At 45.1% G+C, this 21,343-nt stretch overlaps 2 protein-coding genes across 9 annotated transcripts in view; one reads left to right on the top strand and one right to left on the bottom strand.

The window, feature by feature from the left end:
* Positions 1 to 2,498: 2,498 nt before the first annotated feature.
* LOC144580772 (uncharacterized) lies at positions 2,499 to 6,320 on the bottom strand. Its single transcript, XM_078359619.1, has 3 exons — positions 6,234 to 6,320; positions 3,860 to 4,315; positions 2,499 to 2,678 (listed from the first exon to the last, which is right to left on the bottom strand). Exons 1-3 carry the CDS (start codon positions 6,318 to 6,320, stop codon positions 2,646 to 2,648), a joined length of 576 nt encoding a protein of 191 aa, XP_078215745.1. The 3' UTR covers positions 2,499 to 2,645.
* ZSCAN18 (zinc finger and SCAN domain containing 18) overlaps positions 4,022 to 21,343 on the top strand; it is a 44,839-nt gene continuing 27,517 nt past the window's right edge. For 4 of the 8 annotated variants that reach the window (XM_078361022.1, XM_035286251.3, XM_078361018.1 and 1 more), the window contains exon 1: positions 4,022 to 4,057. The gene's annotated coding sequence lies outside the window, so the exon portion shown is untranslated. Of the gene's footprint in view, positions 4,207 to 21,343 lie in introns of all 8 variants that reach the window. The other 4 variants (XM_078361023.1, XM_035286250.3, XM_078361024.1 and 1 more) reach the window with 1 other exon arrangement.

Raw genomic sequence — 21,343 nt, 5'->3', positions numbered from 1 at the left:
AGACATAAGTCCCTAGTGGACTCTTAGGAATGCCCCGGCTGGGCACTTCACTTTGGTGTCTGTAGCGTTCTAGCAAAAGATGCAGGTGTTGCAGAGTTAGCGTCAGCAGCATCTCCGCCTCTTGGTTTCAACTTTCAGATTCTGGGATGGGCTCATCCCCAGACCAGTTGTGGCCAGAGGGTAAGCATCCTGAAGAAGTGGTGTCAATGTGATATTGGTATGACCCCCATGCTTTTGTGTGAATTGTATTCCCTTTGCTCTTTTTTGAAAAAAAATTTATTAGGCTGGGCACGATGGCTCACACTTGTAATCCCAGCACTTTGGGAGGCTTAGCTGGGAGGATCCCTTGAGTCCAGGAGTTTGAGACTAGCCTGGGCAACAGACAGAGACCCTATCTCTACAAAATGAAATGAAACGAAACATAATGTACATATAGTATGTACATTACATCTAGTAGTCCCCCCACCAAATCCAAGAGGGATACATTCCAGTACCATGGTGGATGCCTGAAACCTCATATGGTACTAATTGCTATATACAGTTGTCCCTCCGTATCTGTGGAGGATTGATTCCAAGACTGCCCTCAGACACCATATCGGAAGATGCTCAAGTCCCTGATATAAGATGGTGTGCATTTGCATATAACCTACACATCTTCCAGTGTACTTTAAGTAATGTCTAGGCCAGATGCAGTGGCTCATGCCTATAATCCGAGCACTTTGGGAGGCCGAGGCAGACAGATCACCTGAGGTCAGGAATTCGATACTAGCCTGGCCAACATGGCAAAACCCTGTCTCTACTAAAAATACAAAAATTAGCCAGTGTGGTAGCATGTGCCTGTAATCCCAGCTACTAGGGAAGCTGAGGCAGGAGAATCACTTGAACCTGGGAGGCAGAGGGTGCAGTGAGCTGAGATCATGCCACTGCACTCCAGCCTGGGAGACAGAGTGAGACTCCATCCCCGAAAAAAAAAGGTAATGTCCAGATTACTTATGTTACCTAATACAGTGTAAATACTTTGTAAATTTTATACTGTATTGTTTAGGAGATAAAGAGGAAAAATGTCGGTACACGCTCAGTACAGATGCAATGTTCTTTCGAATACTTTCAATCCAAAGTTGGTTGAATCTACAAATGTGGAACCCATGCGTGTGAAAGGCTACTATATACTATGTTTTTTTTTTGAAATGGAGTTTCATTGTTGTTACCCAGGCTGGAGTGCAATGGCACAATCTCGGCTCACCACAACCTCCGCCTTCTGGGTTCAAGCAATTCTCCTGCCTCAGCCTCCTGAGTAGCTGGGACTACAGGCGCGCACCACCATGCTTAGCTAATTTTTGTATTTTTAGTAGAGACGGAGTTTCACCTTGTTGACCAGGATGGTCTCATCTCTTGACCTTGTGATCCACCCGCCTCGGCCTCCCAAAGTGCTGGGATTATAGGCGCGAGCCACCACACCCGGCCATGTGTTTTCTTATACTTACCTATGATAAGTTTTAATGTATAAAATAATTTTTAAAATACGGGTTACTTGAACACAAGTACTGAGATACCACGATGGTTGATTAATAACTAAGGAGTTACCTTGGTAACTCCTAAAAGCAACTAATGACGGGTGTATATACAGCGTGGAAACACTGGACAAATGCCTGGTTCCCATTCTGGATGGGATTGTGCGATACAGCATGGGATTTCATCATGCTACTCACGACAGTGTGCAATGTGAAACTTGTGAACTGTTTATTTCTGGATTTTCCATTTAATATTTTCAGACCACAGTTGACCTTGGGCAACAAAGGTGGAGAAGTGAAACTGCTAATCAGGAGAGGCTACTGTAATTTCATCACAGAGGATGGAAACTCCTGACCAAAGAGGATATGAGATGTGGACTAGGTAAGTTCCATATGGATTCTGGGGTAGCCTGGGCCATTGCAAGTGTGGCTAAGATGAGTGGGACATGGGATAGAGAAGACAGTATCCTGGATTATCTGGATGGGCCCAATCTGGCACACATGCCCTTAAAAGCAGAGGTTATAGGCTGGAGTCAGATGCTGAGGAAGGAATGAGTAGAAAGCTGAAATGTGAGAAGGATTCTACTCCCTGTTCCTGGCTTTAAAACTGAAAGGGGCGTGGACACAGTGGCTCACAGCTGTAATCCCAGCACTTTGGGAGGCCAAGATGGGTGGATCATTTGAGATCAGGGGTTCAAGACCAGCCTGGCCAACATGGCAAAACCCATAGCCAGGCATGATGGCACACACCTGTAATCCCAACTGCTTAGGAGTCTGAGCCAGGAGAATTGCTTGAATCCAGGAGGTAGAGGTTCTAGTGAGCCAAGATTACACCACTGCACTACAGCCTGGGCAGCAGAGTGAGACTCCATTTCCAAAAAAAAAAAAAATGTCTAGGTATGGTGGTTCATGCCTGTAATCCCAGCACTTTGGAAGGCCAAGGCGGTCGTATCATGAGGTTAGGAGATCAAGACCATCTTGGCCAACATGGTGAAAACCCATATCTACTAAAAATATAAAAATTAGCTAGACGTGGTGGCAAGTGCCTGTAATCCCAGGTACTTGGGAGGCTGAGGCAGGAGAATCGCTTGAACCTGGGAATCAGAGGTTGCAGTGAGCCGAGATCGCGCCATTTTACTCCAGCCTGGGCAATGAGTGAAACTCTGTCTGAAGAAAAGAAAAAAATAGGTTCATCAGAAAGCAGTATTATGCAAGTAAAAAGGCAAGTGACAGAGTGGGAGAAGACCACTGTAGAGCCAACAAAGGACTGGCGTCCAAATATACAAAGAACTCAGCGTCTCAATAACAAAGAAACTTAATAGAAAAGTTGGTAAATGACTTCAACCGGCCCCCTCATAAACAAGGAAATCCAAATGGCCAATAAGGGCATGAAAGTGTGCCCAACTTTACTACTAATAAACCACAGTGAGATTCTACTTCACACCATGCCAATGGCTAAAATGAAAGCAACAGTACCAAGTGTTGCAAGAATGTGGAGCAACTGAGTATCTTATACAACACTGCAGGGGGCAGTGTAAACTGGTGATATCTCCTAACCTGTACATGTGCACCCAGGAAGAGGCAGTTGCAGTCCTAGGCATTCAGCCAACAGAAGTACAAGCCTGCCTATCAAAAGATATACACACGATGTTCACAGCAGGTTTTTTTCTAGTAACGCTCAACTGGAAACAGCCCAAACGTCCCTTGACAGGAAGGAAAACGAGCAAATGGTGTATTCAGAGTGGTGCATTTTATATGACCACATAAAATGATTATTGTGCCCTAGAGGATTACACAGAGTGAAGTGGTCATCGTACAATGGATGATTACGCAGCCATGTGAAAGGGTTGTGCCACAGGGTATTACACAACCTTGGAAAGTGGTTTGTTACTGTGGCATGGAACCTTACCCAATGGCATGAAGGGCTTATTGTGCTATGGAGTCTTACATGACCACGTGGAGGGGTTACTGTGCCAGGGAGTCTTACAGAATCGTGCAAATGGGTTATTCTGGACGGAGCATCACACCGAGTAAAATGTGAACTGTGCATGTAAGGTTATTCGACCGCATGAAGGTGTCCGCCAGCGTCCACTGGAGCGTTGCACACCCCGGTACAGGAGTGACTGCAGGCCCCAGTCCCCGATGCCGTGAGAGGAAGGAGACACAGCGGTCTAGGAGTGGAACCCGCGTGAATGAGATTCTGCCGAAACCACGCGCGTCCAGGGTGGTGCAGGATCGCAAGGGGACGTAGGGCTGGTCAATCTGAGGGACCAGGAGCTTGTCCGCGGCGGCTCAAGGCCAGCCCACGAGCGCTCCCGGCGTTTTTCCGTCTGTTAAACCTCACCTACCAGCGGAGGCGAAGGACTAAGGCCCGGGAAAGGAAACACCGCGCGCTCCCAGGTTCCGGCTGCCTGGCAGCTGCGACCCCGCCGCACCCCGGCTAGTCCCCGCCGTCTGGGGTCGCCGGCGAACTCGCATCCGGGAACTCCGCGCGCGCATGCGCAGGACCCGAGGGCGAGCTGACGTAGACGCCGCGGCGGCGGGAGGTGAGTTCCGCCCTCTCCTGGCCTCTCGGGTCTCGGCTTTCCGCACTCCCGGCCGCCGGTCGTGGAGCCAAGGCCTTGTGAGGGTGGCGTCAAGGACTCTAGCGGCTGGGGCTGGGATGCGGCTGCGTGGACGCTCTTCCTGTGCGAGGGTACGCGGCAGCGCTGCTCCGGGCAGGGTCCTGTTGGCGCGCTGGCCTGGTGTCCTCTCCCCGCGGGGCTCGAGCCCCCTGCTCTCCTCTCCTGGTGCGGCGCAGACCCCTACGCCCCCATGTTCATGGGACGCGGGCCCTTTTTCCCTTCTCCCCTCCCCCCGAATCTCCTCTCCCCTCCCCCCGTGGGGTGCCGACCCCGAATCTCCTCTCCCCTCCCCCCGTGGGGTGCCGACCCCGAATCTCCTCTCCCTCTTCCCGTGGGGTGCCGACCCCGACTCTCCTCTCCCCTCCCCCCGTGGGGTGCCGACCCCGAATCTCCTCTCCCCTCCCCCCGTGGGGTGCCGACCCCGAATCTCCTCTCCCCTCCCCCCGTGGGGTGCCGACCCCGAATCTCCTCTCCCCTCCCCCCGTGGGGTGCCGACCCCGAATCTCCTCTCCCTCTTCCCGTGGGGCGCGGACTGATTCTCGTTATTAGAGACCGCAGGCCCCCTATTCTCTTCCCTTGAGGCAGGGACTCAGTTCTCTTTCTCCCCCTCCCACCGGGACAGACCCTTTATTCCCGCCGCTCGCTTAACTCCAGACTCCCCAGTATTCTGTTTTCTTCCTGCCGACACGAGCACTCTCTTCTCACCTCCCCACATTGTGCCCCCCCCCACAACTGCGCAGGTGCGGATGCGCTTCCCTTCTCCCTCTCCTCAGAGGACTTGGGCTTCAACAACCCTTTCTGTTTCCCGAGTCTGACTCCCGAGGACGTTTTCCCCACTTGTCATCCCACTCTCCCTAACAACCGTGTTCTTCCTCCCCTCCCTTCTCCTCCCGAGAGGTGGCTTCCTCCTCTGCCCCTTTAGGGTTGTGTGTGGATGCTTCCTTCCACCGTGAACACTCCCAGCCAGCCTTCCTCCCATCCCTGCTGAGTTCTGTCTCCACTGGCTTGCCCGTCCTCCCTTTCCTGAGGGTGTAGACTGGGCTGCCCTCCCCACAAACCTCTGTTGCCTGAAAGCTGACCCTCAGGGACAGGCATCTGAGACTTTGGGGTCCTCAGCTGAGCATCTCCTCTCCCCCAAACTCAGTCCTTCTAGACTCCTTCCACCCACAATCCTCATTGTCCACCTGGATATTTCTCTTTTTCCCGCACCCCCACGTCGTCTCGGCCCAAAATCTCATGCCTTAACCGTTAAGATATTTCCAGAAGTCAGTTAGTTGGACTTGGTGGCACATGCATGTAATCCCAGCTACTCGGGAGGCTGAGGCAGAAGAATTGCTTGAACCTGGGAGTCGGAGGCTCAGTGAGCCAAAATTGTGCCACTGCACTCCAGCCTGGGTGACAGAGCGAGAATCTGTCTCAAGAAATGTATAAAAATAAGGCCGGGCGTGGTGGCTCACACCTATAATTCCAGCACTTTGGGAAGCCGAGGTGAGTGGAGTATGAGGTCAAGATATCGAGACCATCCTGGTCAACATGGTGAAACCCCTTCTCTACTAAAAATACAAAAATTAGCTGGACATGGTGGCGTTCACCTGTAGTCCCAGCTACCCGGGAGGCTGAGGCAGGAGAATTGTTTGAACCCAGGAGGCGGAGGTTGCAGTGAGCCGAGATCGCGCCATTGTACTCCAGCCTGGGTAACAAGCGAAACTCAGTCTAAAAAAAAAAGAAATATAAATGCCAGATATAGCAGATATAGGTGATGGGGAGGAAGGCAGCCAAATCACACTGCCATGTGTGTACCTATGCAACAATCTCGCATGTACTTATGTAACAATCTTGCATGTTCTTCACATGTACCCCAAAACCTAAAATGCAATTTAAAAAGTATATATATATATATTTTTTTTTAAAAAGTAAGATACAATCATAAAAATAAAAATAAATATTCCCAGAATTCAGCCACATCACCACACCTCTTCTCCCTGATCTGGGCATTTCCTTGCTCCCTTGCCTCTGGCCTTTCCAGGATCCAGTGGGAGCCTGACAGGTCATATCTGTCCTCTAAACCCTCTTACTCAGTAACAGGCAGAATCCTCACATGCCCTAGGACTGCGGCTGCTGGCCTAAGGACTGTTTGCTGCTGCGTGTAGGTGATAGTAGAGCTTGTATCAGAGGGAAGATCCATGCCCTAGCTTCTTCTTTGGGCAGTTCATTCTCTGAAGCCGCTTGGCTTTTGAGTTGTAGGCAGCGGATAGAGATTGGGACAGTTTGGGAAAGGAGCCTAACTAAGAAACTGGATTGCAGGCGTATGTGCTTCCTCAGTTTGCAGAGTGAGCATTTGATAGTGACAGATTCTGCAGTACTTTGCTTATCCCTGCTAGAATGCCTACTCTGCGAGGTGGAGGTCTTCATTGTTTGATCCACTGCTAAATTACTGATGCCTAGAACAGGGCCTGGCATACAGTGTGTGTTCAGAAAATGCAGAGTGAAAGAAAAGGGGTCATCCCTGTGGCCACAGGAAGCTGGCTCTTTTCTCACAGACCTGAGATCACAGAGGGGGTGTGTGATGCATCCAACACACATTTATATTGTGTGCCCAGGCCTTTTTTTTTAGAGGTTTTTCCTTTATAATATGCACTGCCTTTGGCAATATAGAGTATTGGGTGAGTGTGTGCATGCACGTGTTTGTGTTTGAAATTGGCATGCTTCATGTGCTATGAAACTTTGCAACCTGCTTCTTTCCCCAACTTCTCTGTTGTACTAGATGAAGCTTTCAGCACACTGGCTTTCACTGCTATATAGTATTCTTCCTTGTGAAAATGCCACAGTTCTTTTTGCTTTGCCTTCCCTGTTGATGAACATCTTGGAAGTTTCCAGATTTTCAGCATTTCCACCAGTGCTTTAGAGAGCATGTTCAATGTGTATCCTTGTAAGGGTTTCTCTAGCCTGGAAGTTTTCAAAATTTTCACACAAGTGTTGAGAGAAACACATGTACACGATGGCTTGGATACATATCTAACTGGAACAAAAGTTTGATGAAACTATGCTTACTAAATGTGACATCCTCTGATACTACTTTTGAATTTTAATTAATGTCATTGTAAAAAGGATGCCAGTGTTGATCCACCACATCTCTTGGCATTTATAGTTTTTAATTTCAGCCTAGTTCTTCTGAATTGTTCTTCAGAGAGAATGTGGTATTTTTTTATATAATGTTGTGGGAACTACCCATAATACAGTGTTAACTAGGAAAAACAAAAAAGGACCCAAGTTATATATACAGGTTGACTCTACCTGTTTCAAAATGATTCTCTGTGAAGAAAACAGGAAGTAAATGCAACCAAGGCTCAACAGTGAGATGACAGATTATTTTTATTATCTTTGTACTTATTTATGTTTTCAGGATTTTCAACAGTAAACATGCATTAACTTTGCAGTGATGTCTTTAATATAAAATATTTAAATGGAATTTGAAGTTTTACTTAAATAGTAAGCTCCCTTGTTGAATCCTGAATAGAATTATATTTGTCCTATTTTCACTTACTTGTCTACTCAGAAACATACTTAGCTCACAAAGAGATTAAATAGCATTGAACTTGGATCAGCTGCCAACCACTGGGAGCAGCTAGAGGGCCAGTTGATTCCGTTGATTCCAGGGTTTACTGCAGGAACCTGGGAGTGCTGTGGACAGCCCTGGCTTGCCCCGATTCCATTTCTTAGAGGCTCACACTTCTGGCCTGCCTTTACTGTCCTACATCAAAACCTATTGCCTGGAAAGGACCTTACAAGCTAGCATTTTCCTAGGTGGAAACTCCATAGTTGTTGTTTTTTCACAGCTTCTAGCTAGCATCATGTTTTCCCCCTTGAACACTTACAACTATCTCTTGAATGCCTTTTGAGAAACCTGTTATGAATTCACGTCACCAAGGTGTTCATGAATGATGATCCTGGAATATCTCTCCAGGAGGCATTTATATTTCCCTTGCCTACTTTATATTTTGACAGGTTTCTAAAATACTCTTAACAGAAAAGTTGAAAAATGAGTATAATGAAAGCCCATCACCCACCCAAGATTCACCAATTAATGTTTTGCCATATTTTATATGCCTGTAATATATAACAGTTAAGTATTAATAATGTATATATGTGCATACATGTATATATATATATATTTGTGTATGTATATATTTGTGTGGGGTATATGTATATATGTGTTTTTGTATGTGTATGTGTATATTGTGTGTGTATATTATGCACATGTATATTTGCATATATGTAATTTTTATGTGCCATATATATTTTATATTTATGTATATGTATGTCTGCATGTATATATATTTATTACAAGTATGACACTTTCCCCATAAATATGTTGGGACATATATTCTAAGAATAAAGGCATTCGGCTGGGCACAGTGGCTCACGCTTGTAATCCCAGTACTTTGGGAGACTGAGGTGGGTGTAGCACTTGAGGTCAGCAATTCGAGGCCAGCCTGACCAACATGGTGAAACCCCGACTCTACTAAAAATACCAGAATTAGCCGGGTATGGTAGCAGGTGCTTGTAATCCCAGCTACTCAGGAGGCTGAGGCAGGAGTCTCTGGAACCTGGGAGGCAGAGGTTGAAGTGAGCCAAGATTGTGCCACTGCACTCCGGCCTGATGATAAGGGGAGAATCCATCTCAAAAAAAAAGAATAAAGACATTCTTCTGCATAACCATGAAACCATTATCACACCTAAGGAAGTGAGCAACAATTTTATGTTATCACGTGATAACCATCCTTTTCAAATTTTCCCAATTCCTAATAATATTATGGTATTAATATTATTACTATTATTATTTGAGACAGCGGCTACTCTGTTGCCCAGGCTGGAGTGCAGTGGTGCGAGCTCCACTCACTGCAACCTCCACTTCTCAGGTTCCAGCAATTCTGCCTCAGCCTCCTGAGTACCTGAGACTACAGGTGCCCATCACCACACCTGGCCACTTTTTTGTATTTTAGTAGAGATGGGGTTTTACCTTGTTGGACATAATAGTTTCCATCTCTTGACCTCGTGATCCGCCCACCTCGGCCTCCCAGAGTGCTGGGATTAGATAGATTATCTTTACAAGTTTAGTCACTCTGGCCTGCCAGACGTAAGTACAATCCAATTGTTCCCCTGCCCCGTTTTGTCTGTGTTATGTTGTATAAAATGCAGATTCCTCACGTTTTCCTCTGCCCCTTTTGTTTATGTGAAAACTGTGCTTCTTTTTTTTGAGACAAAGTCTGGCTTTTACACCCATGCTGGAGTGCAGTGGTGCGATCTCATCTCACTGTAACCTCTGCCACCTCAGTTCAAGTGATTCGCCTACCTTGGCCTCCGGAGTAGCTGGGATTACAGGCGCCTGCCACGACATCCAGTTAATTTTTGTATTTTTAGTAGAAATGAGGTTTCACCATGTTGGCCAGGCTGGTCTCAAACACCAGACCTCAGGTGATCCACCCGCCTCAGCCTCCCGAAGTGCTGGGATTATAAGTGTGAGCTACCAAACCTGGCCTAAACATTGTTTCTTGATAAGGAGTCTCTCACTCTGTCACCTAGGCCAGGGTGCAGTGGCACAATCTCGGCTCACTGGAATCTCCCTCTCCTGGGTTCAAGCGGTTCTCCTGTCTCAGCCTCCCCAGTAGCTGGGATTACAGGCATGTGCCATCACGCCTGGCTAATTTTTTTTTGTATTTTTATTAGAGACGGGGATTCACCACTTCGGCCAGGCTGGTCTTAAATTCCTGACCTCAAGATATCCTCTCACCTCAGTCTCCCAAATTGCTGGGATTATAGGCATGAGCCTCTGCACCCAGCCCCTCTTTTAATTTGGAGCTCTGGGTCAGGCATGGTGACTCATGCCTGTAATCCCAGCATTTTGGGTGGCTGAGGTAGGCATATCACCTGAGGTTGGGAGTTCAAGATCAACCTGACCAACATGGAGAAACCTTGTCTCTACTAAAAATATAAAAATTAGCTGGGTGTGGTGGCACATGCCTGTAATCCCAGCTACTCAGGAGGCTGAGGCAGGAGAATCGTTTGAACCCAAGAAGCAGAGGTTGCAGTGAGCTGGGATTGTGCCATTACACTCGAGCCTGGGCAGCAAGAATGAAACTCCATCTCTAAATAAAAAACAAAATACATTTGGAATCCTCAAAATCATTTTTGGAGAAAGGCATAGACCTGTCTTCTGGGCAGGTGGTTAACTTTGGCAAATGAATCTCTTAAGATGATTGAGACTTGTCTCATCATTTTCCTCTGTTGACAAGGTTTCTGCACCGTTGTGTTTTTTGTTTTTGCTTTTTATTTTGAAATAATTATAGATTCACAGGAGGATACAAAGAAATGAGAGGTGCTGTACACCTTTCAACTAGCCTCTCCCAATGTTAACATTTTGCATATGTGATGCAGTGATTTGTTGTATCAAAACCAGGAACTTGACATTGGTACAACCTACAGAGCTTATCAGATTTCACTAGTTACACATGTACTCATTTGTGTATGTTGTACTTGTGCAAAATTTTATGCTGTGTAGCTTTGTGTAACCACCATAGTCAAGATCCTTGATGGTAGCTTACTACATGACTCTCTTGTGCTCCTCTTGTGTAGCCATCCTCACACTCCCTATCTCCAGTCTCTAACCTCTGTCAGCAATTTTTTGTTTTGTTTTGTTTCGATTGTTTTTTTGAGACAGAGTCTCGTTTTGTCCCCCAGGCTGGAATACAGTAGTGTAATCTTGGCTGACTGCAGCCTCTGCTTTCTGGGCTCAAGTAGTTCTCCTGCCTCAGCTTCCCGAATAGGTAGGATTACAGCCATGTGCCACCACACCCAGCTAATTTTTTTGTGTTTTTACTGGAGACAGGGTTTCACCATGTTGGCCAAGCTGGTCTTGAACTCCTAACTTCCAAATGATCTACTCACCTAAGCCTCCCAAAATGCTGGGATTACAGGCATGAGCCACCACACGGCCGGCCGTGTCAAATATTAATGCTCTATCTCTGCAATTATGTTATTTGGTAAATGTTAGTATAGTGGAGTCACGAAGTATATTTATTTTTGAGATTGGCTTCTTTTTACTCAGTATAATTTCCTTGAGGTCCACCGAAGTTATTGTATCAGTAGTTCCTTTTTATTGATGAGTATTTTTTTGTGTGTGTGTGTGATGGAGTTTCGCTCTTGTTACCCAGACTGGTGTGCAATGGTACGATCTTGGCTCACCGTAACCTCCGCCTCCTGGGTTTAAGCAATTCTCCTGCCTGAGCCTCCTGAGTAGCTGGGACTACAGGTGCGCATCACCATGCCCAGCTAATTTTTGTATTTTTAGTAGAGACAGGGGTTTCACCATGTTGACCAGGATGGTCTTGATCTCTTTACCTCGTGATCCACCCACCTCGGCCTCCCAAAGTGCTGGGATTACTGGCGTGAGCCACTGCGCCTGGCATTACTGATGAGTATTCTATGGTATCTTAGATTGTTTTTTACTGCTGTAACAATACCTGAGACCGAGTAATTTACAAAAAATAGAAATTTATCTCTCATAGTTCTGGAGGCTGAAAGTCCAAGATCAAGGCACAGGCATCTGATATGGTGAAGGCCTGCTTGCTGTGTCTGTACGTAGCAGAAGGATGAAAGAGAGCAAACCTACTCCTTCAAGCCCTTTTTATAATCGCTTTAATCCATTCATGAGAGCAGACCCCTCATGACCCGAACACTTCCCAAAAGGCCACATCTCCCAAACTGTTGACTGGGAATTTAAGTTTCCAACACATGGGGCCAGGTGTGGCAGCTCATGCCTGTGATCCCAGCACTTTGGGAGGCCGAGGTAGGAGTATCACTTGAGCCTAGGAGTTGAAACCAGACTGGGCAATATAGGGCAAGCCAGTCTCTGGCAACAACAACACAAAAATCTTCATATCTATCTATCTAATCTATCTATAGGTGGGTATATATATATATACATATTTTTTTTTTCCAATTTTGAAGGTCATACATTCAAATCATAGTACACGGTATGAATGTACCAAGTTTTGTTTAACCATTCATTCACTGGAAGACATCAGGGTAGTTTCTCGTTATTGGGTATTATGAATAAAGTGACCATGATGTTAGTGGACTGGTTTTTGTGTCAGCCTTTGTATGTCTTTATTTCTCTGGGTTATATGCCTAAGAGTGCAATTCTTGGGTCATATGGAGATTATTTTTTTTCTTAAGACCACCTGCTGCCTATTTAATGTGGTAGTTTATTTTTAGTTTTACAAGAAACTGCCAAACTATTTTCCAGAGTGCCTGTACCATTTTATGTTTCTATTACCAATATATGAGGTATCAGTTTTCTGTAAAACCTTACTAGCATTTGATGTCACCATTCTTTTTCACTTTAATCCTTCTGATAGGTATATAGTGATCTCTCATTGTGCTTTTCATTTGCATCTCTGTAATGATTAGTGATGTTGCACATCTTTACATGTGCTTAGTTGTCATCTTGTGTCCTCTTGAAGAAAATTAGTGTGCATATCCTTTTCCCATTGTTTAATTGGATTTTTTTTTTTAAATGTTGAGTTTTGAGAGGTTTTTTTTTTTTGAGACAGTCTCACTCTGTTGCCCAGGCTGGAGTGCAGTGGTGTGATCTTGGCTCACTACCACCTCTGCCTCCTGGGTTCAAGGGATTCTCCTGCCTCAGCCTCCCGAGTAGCTGGGATTACACGTGCCTGCCACCACACCCAGCTAATTTTTTTGTTTTTTTTTTTGTTTGAGACGGAGTTTCGCTCTTGTTACCCAGGCTGGAGTGCAATGGTGCGATCTCGGCTCACCGCAACCTCTACCTCCTGGGTTCAGGCAATTCTCCTGCTTCAGCCTCCTGAGTAGCTGGGATTACAGGCACGTGCCACCATGCCCAGCTAATTTTTTGTATTTTTAGTAGAGACGGGGTTTCACCATGTTGAACAGGATGGTCTCGATCTCTTGACCTCGTGATCCACCCTCCTCGGCCTCCCAAAGTGCTGGGATTATAGGCTTGAGCCACCGCGCCTGACAATTTTTTGTATTTTAGTAGAGACAGGGTTTCATCATGTTGGTCAGGTTGGTCTTGAACTCTTGACCTTGTGATTCACCACCCTGGCCTCCCAAAGTACTGAGATTACAGGCGTGAGCCTCCGTGCCTGGCCAAGCGTTCTTTACATGGTATAGTTAACTAGTCCTTTGTCAAGTATGTGATTTACAAATTTTTTTTCTAGTCTGTAATTTTTCATTCTCTGAACAGGGTCTTTGGCAGAGCAAAAGTTTTCATTTTGATGATGTACAAATTACCAATTTTTACATTTATGGATCATGCTTTTGATTTCAAGTCCTAAGAACCAAGGAGTCTCCAATTTTTTTCTAAAAATTTTATAGTTCTCTTTTACATTTAAGTCTATGATCTATTTTGAGTACATTTAAAAAAAATATTTTTTTGAGACAGGGTTTCCCTCTGCCGCCTAGGCTGGAGTGTAAGTGGCATGATCATGACTCACTGCAGCCTCAAACTTGCGGGCTCAAGCAGTCCTCCCACCTCAGCCTCCCAAGTAGCCGGGACTACAGGTGCACACTACCACTCCTGGCTAATTTTTTTCATTGTGGAGATGGGGTTCTCACTATGTTGCCCACACTAGTTTTGAACTCTTGGGTTCCAGCAGGCCTCCTACCTCAGCCTCCCAAAGTGCTGGGATTACAGGCTTGAGCCACCGAGCTGGCCTGAGTGAATTTTTCTATATAATGTAAGGTAAGATTCCAACTTCAATCTTTGCATGTGGATTTCCAGTGCCCCTAGCACCATTTGTTGAAAAGAACGTCCTTTCCCATTTAATGCTCTTGTCAGAAATCCTTTAACCATGTAGGTTAGGGTTCATTTCTGGGCCCTCTATTCTGTTAGTCTATATGTCAGTCTCTGTGTTATTACCATCCTGTTTTGGTTACTAGTAGCTTTTTAAGTTTTGAAATCGGGAAATGTGAAACCTCCAGCTTTGTTGTTTTTCAAGATTGTTGTGGCTATTTGGGGTCTCTTGAGACTCCATATAAATTTTAAGTTGAATTTTTTAATTTCTGCCAAAAACATTGGGATTTTGATAAAGATTACATTGAAAATATAGATTGCTGGCCGGGCGTGGTGGCTCACGCCTGTAATCCCAGCACTTTGGGAGGCTGAGGCGGGTGGTTCACGAGGTCAAGAGATCGAGACCATCCTGGTCAACATGGTGAAACCCCGTCTCTACTAAAAATACAAAAAATTAGCTGGGCATGGTGATGCATGCCTGTAATCGCAGCTACTCGGGAGGCTGAGGCAGGAGAATTGCCTGAACCCAGGAGGCGGAGGTTGCGGTGAGCCGAGATCGCGCCATTGCACTCCAGCCTGGGTAACAAGAGCGACACTCCGTCTCAAAAAAAAAAAATGTATATATAGGTAGATAGTTAGATAGATAGATAGATAGATTGCTTTGAGTAGGACAATATGTGATATTTTGAAATATATATTTGGTCTTCCTCCCCATTTGCTGGCATACAACTCCTAAAATCTTTGGAACTTTTAAAGTGATAGGTATCTTATTGTTGAGTAATATCTGGCAGCCTCTACAAAGCTTCAGGATGGTGATTGGTCACCTGAAAGAATAAGGCCAGATTAGAAAGTTGAGACCTTTCAGCCCCACCCCCCCAACATTCAGGGAGGGGAGAGGGACTGAAGGTTAAGTTGATTATCAGGAGCCAGTGATTCAGTGAGGCATTCCTGTGTAACGAAACCTCCATAAAAAACCCAAAAGGACATGCTTCCAGATAGCTAAACATAGGGAGGTTTCTGGAGGGTGGCCTTTCTAGTGGGGGCATGGAAGCTCTGAGTTCCTTCTCCCGTGCCCTGCCCAATGTATCATTTCATCTGTATCCTTTGTAATGCCCTTTATAATAAACCAGCAAGTATAAGTATTTCCCTGAGTTCTGTTAATTGCTCTAGCATGTTAATTGAACCCAAGGAGAGAGTCTGGGAACCCCAAGTTATAGCCATCAGTCGGAAGCACAGGTAAAACAGCCTGGAGTTTGCAATTGGCATTGGAAGTATGGGCAGCCTTGTAGGACTGCACCCTGAACCTGTGGGATGTGATGCTATCTCCAGGTTGAGAGTATCAGAACTGAACCAATTTAGAGAACGGCCTGCTGTACTTTGCTGAGGAATCTGCTGCAGAATTCGTTGGTTGTTGGTGGTAGGGAAAAAGTCCCACACATTTCCTGGTGACCAGAGGTCACAGAATTCTTCTCTGTGGTGGTTGTGGTGTGATATCAGAGAAAAAACTTTTTTTCTACAGAGTTTTTTTTGTTGTTGAGACAGAGTCTAGCTCTGTCACCGAGGCTGGAGTACAGTGGCACAATCTCAGGTCACTGCAACCTCTGCCTCTCGGGTTCAAGCGATTCTCCTGCCTCAGCCTCCCGAGTAGCTGAGGTTACAGGTGCCCACTGCCATACCCGGCTAATTTTTTTTTTTTTTAAAACAAGGTTTCACCATGTTGGTCGGGTTGGTCTTGAACTCCCGACCTCAGGTGATCCACCCACCTTGGCCTCCAAAGTGCTTGGATTACAGGCATGAGCCACCACACCCAGCTCATGCCGGGCTAATTTTTATATTTTTAGTAGAAATGGGGTTTCACGGTGTTGGCCATGCTGGTCTCAGACTCTTGACCAAGTGATCTGCCCATCTCAGCCTCCCAAAGTGCTGGGATTACAAATGTGAGCCACTGCACCTGGTCTTCTACAGAAATATTTTAACAGTATTGTCTTCTATGAACATGTGATGTCCTTTTATTTATTTGTATCATCATTTTGTTGTTGTTCTTATTTTCCTGGCAACTTTCATTTGATATTTGTATCACCTTTAAATTTATTGAGCTGCATTTCTTAGTTTTCAGTGTATCCATTTTTTGCCTTTTTAGTTAAGATATTGTAAATGCAATTTTTTCTTTTTTTTTTCTGAGACAGAGTCTTGCTCTGTTGCCAGGCTGGAGTGCAGTGGCGCAATCTCGGCTCACTGCAGCCTCTGCCTCCTGGGTTCAAGCGATTCTTCTGCTTCAGCCTCTTAGGGGCTGGGACCACAGGCGCATGCCACCACGCCTAGCTAATTTTTTTGGTTTTTTTTGTTTTGTTTTAGTAGAGACAGGGTTTCACCATGTTGGCCAGGATGGTCTCGATCTCTTGACCTCATGATCCACCTGCCTCAGCCTCCCTAAGTGCTGGGATTACCTGCATGAGCCACCGCGCCTTGCCTCAATTTTGTCTTAATTTTCTTTTTGGATTGTTCATTGTTAAGTATATAGAAATGCAACAGATTTTTCTGTGTTGGTTTTCTATTCTGCAACATTGAATTTTTTAGATTCAACAGGTTTGTGCACATGTGTAACAGCATTTTCCTTATATAGAATCATGTTAATTGTCAGTGTTTTCCCTATATAAAATCATGTTATCTGTGAATTGAGGTAATTTTTACTTCCTCTTTTCCTTTTGTAGATGGCTTTTACTTGTTTTTCTTGCCTAATTGTTCTGGCCAGACCTTCCAATAAATACTAAATTGAATAGAAATGGTGAAGACAGGGCCGGGCATGGTGGCTCACGCCTGTAATCCCAGCACTTTGGGAGGCTGAGGCGGGTGGATCATGAGGTCAAGACATCGAGACCATCCTGGTCAACATGGTGTAACTCCGTCTCTACTAAAGATACAAAAAATTAGCTGGGCATGGTGGCGCGTGCCTGTAATCCCAGCTACTCGGGAGGCTGAGGCAGGAGAATTGCCTGAACCCAGGAGGCGGAGGTTGCGGTAAGCCGAGATTGCGCCATTGCACTCCAGCCTGGGTAACAAAAGCGAAACTCCGTCTCAAAAAAAAAAAAAAGAAGTGGTGAAGACAGCCATATTGTCTTGTTTCTGATCTTAGAATAAAGGTTTTATTTATTTTGTGTTTTAGACACTGTCTCACTGTGTTGCCCAGGCTGAAGTGCAGGACTGCCATCATTGCTCACTGTAGCCTTGAACTCAGTCTCAAGTGACCTTCTTGCCTTGGCCTCCTGAACAGCTGAGACTACAGATGCAGGCCACCATGTCCGGCTAATTTTGTAATTTGTTGTAGAGACAGTGTCTCAATCTGTTGCCCATGTTAGTCTCAAATTCCTAGGCTCAATCAGTCCCCCCACCTCAGCCTCCCAAAGCACTGGGATTGCAAGTCACTGCACCCAGCCATCCTTTATTAATGTCTTTTACCATTGAGTATGATGTAAGATGTGAGTTTTTCATATGTAGCATTTATTATTTTGAGGTAGTTTCCTTCCACACCTAGTTTATTGAGTGTATTTTTTAATCATGCAAGGGTGTTGGGGCTGGGCGCTTGGCTGACACCTGTAACCCTGGCACTTTGGGAGGCCAAGATGTCCATATCACTTGAGCATAAGAATTTGAGACCAGACTGGGCAACATGGCAAAACCCCATCTCTACAAAAAAATACAAAAATTAACCAGGAGTTGTGACCTGTACACATAGTCCAAGCCATGAGTATACTCAGGTGGGAGAATCACCTGACCCCAGAGGGGTCAAGGCTGCAGAGAAGCTGTAATTACACCACTGCACTCCAGGCTCGGTTACAGAGTAAGACCTGGTCTCAGAAAAAGAAAAAAAATGGTAAAGAAAGGCAAGGATCCAGTGTTGAATTTTCTCCAGTGCTTTTAATTTATCATTTGAGATGGTCATTTTTTTTCATTCTGTTACTGTGATGTTTCACATTAATTAATTTTTGTATGTTTTAATATCCTTGCATTCCATGAATAAGTGCCATCTGATCATGGTGTGTAATCCTTGTAGCATACTGTTGTATTCAGTTTGCTAGTATTTTGTTGAAGATTTTGCATAAACATTTAAGGCATATGGTTTCTAGCTTTCTTGTAGCGTGCTTGCCTGGTTTGGGTATCAAGGTAATGGTAGCCTCATAGGATGAGTTAGGAAGTTTTGGGAGACTCTTCCTCATGTTGTGGAACAATCTGAGAGGAATTGGTGTTAATTCTTTAATTGTTTGTTACCTGCTGGGCATGGTGGCTCCGTGAGGCCAAGGCTGGAGAATTGCTTGAGGCCAACAGTTCAGGACCAGCCTGGACAGCATAGTGAGACCCTGTGTCTATTAAAAAAAAATGTTTTGGGCCGGGCGCGGTGGCTCAAGCCTGTAATCCCAGCACTTTGGGAAGCCGAGGCGGGTGGATCACGAGGTCAAGAGATTGAGACCATCCTGGTCAACATGGTGAAACCCCGTCTCTACTAAAAATACAAAAAATTAGCTGGGCATGGTGGCATGTGCCTGTAATCCCAGCTACTCGGGAGGCTGAGGCAGGAGAATTGCCTGAACCCAGGAGGCAGAGGTTGCGGTGACCTGAGGTCGCACCATTGCACTCCAGCCTGGGTAACAAGAGTGAAACTTTGTCTCAAAAAAAAGAAAAATGTTTTAAGGTGCTCACCTGTAGCCTCAGCAACTTTAGAGACTGTGGCAGGAGGATTGATTGAGCCCAGGAGTTGGAGGCCACTGTTAGCTATGATCACACCACTGCACCCCTGCCAGGGTAGCAGAATGAGACACTGTCTTAAAAAATAGTTTTTTTCTTATGGTCAAAAAGGGAATGAATTAAAAAAACAGTTTTTTTCTGTGGGATTCAGTTAACCATGCAGACAGCCCTGAGAGCTACTGTGGAATGATATAAGCCCAAGACAAGAGCATGTAGGTATTACAGTACTGCTCATGTGGAGTTAAGGGCCAATCGAAGCAGTCTGTGTAAGTCAGAGCAGTGATTACCTCCAGAAAATGGGAATGTTTTATATCATGGATTGTCCTGGTTGTCCAGCTGCATACACATACGAAAACTCATAAAGATACATCTAAATGCTCAGTGAGTTGTCCACTTTGAATTTATTCTATTTATGTTATACTTAAATATATAATTAAAAGGTGGTTGTATCTTGGACCACAGTGGTGGAGGAAGTGTAAACTGGTAGGATACTAGGTGTGTTTGAAAGTCAGAGCTGACAGCTGAGGTGTGACTTTTGAGAAAAGAGAGAATGGAGGATATTCTATCCGAATGGAGCAGACTTCTGGCCTCTTCCAATAAGAAAATGGAGTGGCTGTTTACTAGGATTGGCAAGACTCAGGGAGGAGCAGCATAGGCCATGCCACAGCTTTTGGTCTCTTCGTGGTGCAATGCCAGGCAGAGCTCTAAGGGTTGAGAGGGCTATACAGTCCAGTATACATGTCTGGATTCAGAGGAGCTGAGTGGGTGGGAGAGAGGTGAAGTCAGAATGGTAATGGCAGGGGAATGGAGAGTGGAAGATGATTTGTGTTTGGATAGACAGAAAGCAAAGCATCATGGGACATTGAGGAAATATCTTGGAGACAGTTGGAGATCAAGTTCTCCTCAGTGAGGGGACCTCAGAAATACAGCTAGAGGATGGGCACAGTGGCTTATGCCTATAGTCCCAGCACTTTGGAAGGTTGAAGCTGGAGGATCACTTGAGGCCAGGAGTTTGAGACCAGCCTGGGCAACATAGTGAGACCTGTCTCTACAAAAAATAGTTTTTTAAAAATCAGCTGGGTATGGTGACATGCACCTGTGGTCTCAGCTACTTAGGATGCTGAGGTGGGAGGAGCCTAGGAGTTTGAGTTCAGGCTGGCAACACAGCCAGACTCTGTCCTTTTTTGAAAATAATAATATCTAAAGCAATGTTTATTCTCCATCCTTCATCTGTCTTCCTATACTCTTAAAAACATGCAAGTCTATAAGTGAGAAAAATCTATGAATACTTGGCTAATTTATTTTGGTAGGACGTTGTTTGTGCACATTTGAAATAAGATACACATGCGAAAGAAATACATAAATATAAAACTAAAAGTTTTCACAAAGTAAATATACTGTGCACTTTCAGTAAATATACTTCGTTTTTCATGTAATATGCCTGAGGAATTTACCCATATTTTTGTGTCCTCTTAGTTTATTCACTTTTGTTAATGTGTGGTATTTCATCATGTAAGTAAACCACAATTTTTCCATTCTCCAACTGGGGACATTAGGATAGTGTCTAGTCTCAGGCTATTATGAATGGTGTTTCTGTGAACATATATACACATTTCTCTTGGATGTACACTTGCGAGTGAATTGCGGTGTCACAGAATGGGCATAGTGTCAGATTTAGTAGATACTGGTCTGGCTGATTTTAATATTTACACACTACCATAGTAACTCTAGCAATTTTTTCTCTAAGGGTTCAAAAAACTTCCCCTTTTCCCCTTCAACCTAAAAAACAAAAGTCAAATGGAAGCATCATTTTGGGATGTTGGGAAAGAACATCCAATTTTGTGAAAATGGAAAGTTTCATCAGGGATGATTCCTGTTTATCTGCATTAGAAGTCTGGGAATGTGAGGACCACGTAGGAATGCTCCATAGAAATCCAGAGCTGCAGGCTGGGTGCAGTGGCTCATGCCAGTAATCCCAGCAGTTTGGGAGGCCGAGGCGGGCGGATCACCTGAGTTCAGAAGTTCAAGACCAGCCTGACCAACATGGAGACACCCTGTCTCTACTAAAATACAAAATTAGCCAGACTTGGTTGTGCATGCCTGTAATCCCAGCTACTCAGGAGGCTGAGGCAGGAGAATCGCATGGAACCTGGGAGGCGGAGGTTGCAGTGAGCTGAGATCATGCCATTGCACTCCAGCCTGGGCAACAAGAGTGAAACTCTGTCTCAAAAAAAAAAAAAAAAAAATTTAGAGGTGCACTTGAGGCAAACTGCATCCACGCACAAGGACCCAGGGCATCTTGTGAGGTGGTCACCATGACCACTGTGGTCATCTGCTCAGTCCTAGCTTCATGTCAAAGAGGTCCTCAGACAACAGGTTTTGTGAACATGACTTAAAGGTTAAACATATTAGTTACATATATAATTATCAGAAAGGCTCTAAAGATCAAATCCTTGAGGAAAATGGTGACTGTAGAGCAGCCATCAGCCAGGGTTGACAACATGACCACCTTGATGAAGATCTAACAAGGAGAGGAGCCTTCAAAATGTAATGAAGGTGGTAACTCCTTCAGCCTTTCTGCACACCTTAGTGAACAACATGTAACTGTCAGAGAAAGGAACCACACAAAAGAGAAG

The sequence above is a fragment of the Callithrix jacchus genome, chromosome 22 (genome assembly GCF_049354715.1).
Source record: "Callithrix jacchus isolate 240 chromosome 22, calJac240_pri, whole genome shotgun sequence".
Taxonomy (NCBI): domain Eukaryota; kingdom Metazoa; phylum Chordata; class Mammalia; order Primates; family Cebidae; genus Callithrix; species Callithrix jacchus.
The sequence above is the reverse complement of the archived record's forward strand: the minus strand, read 5'-3'. Positions and strand labels throughout refer to the sequence as shown.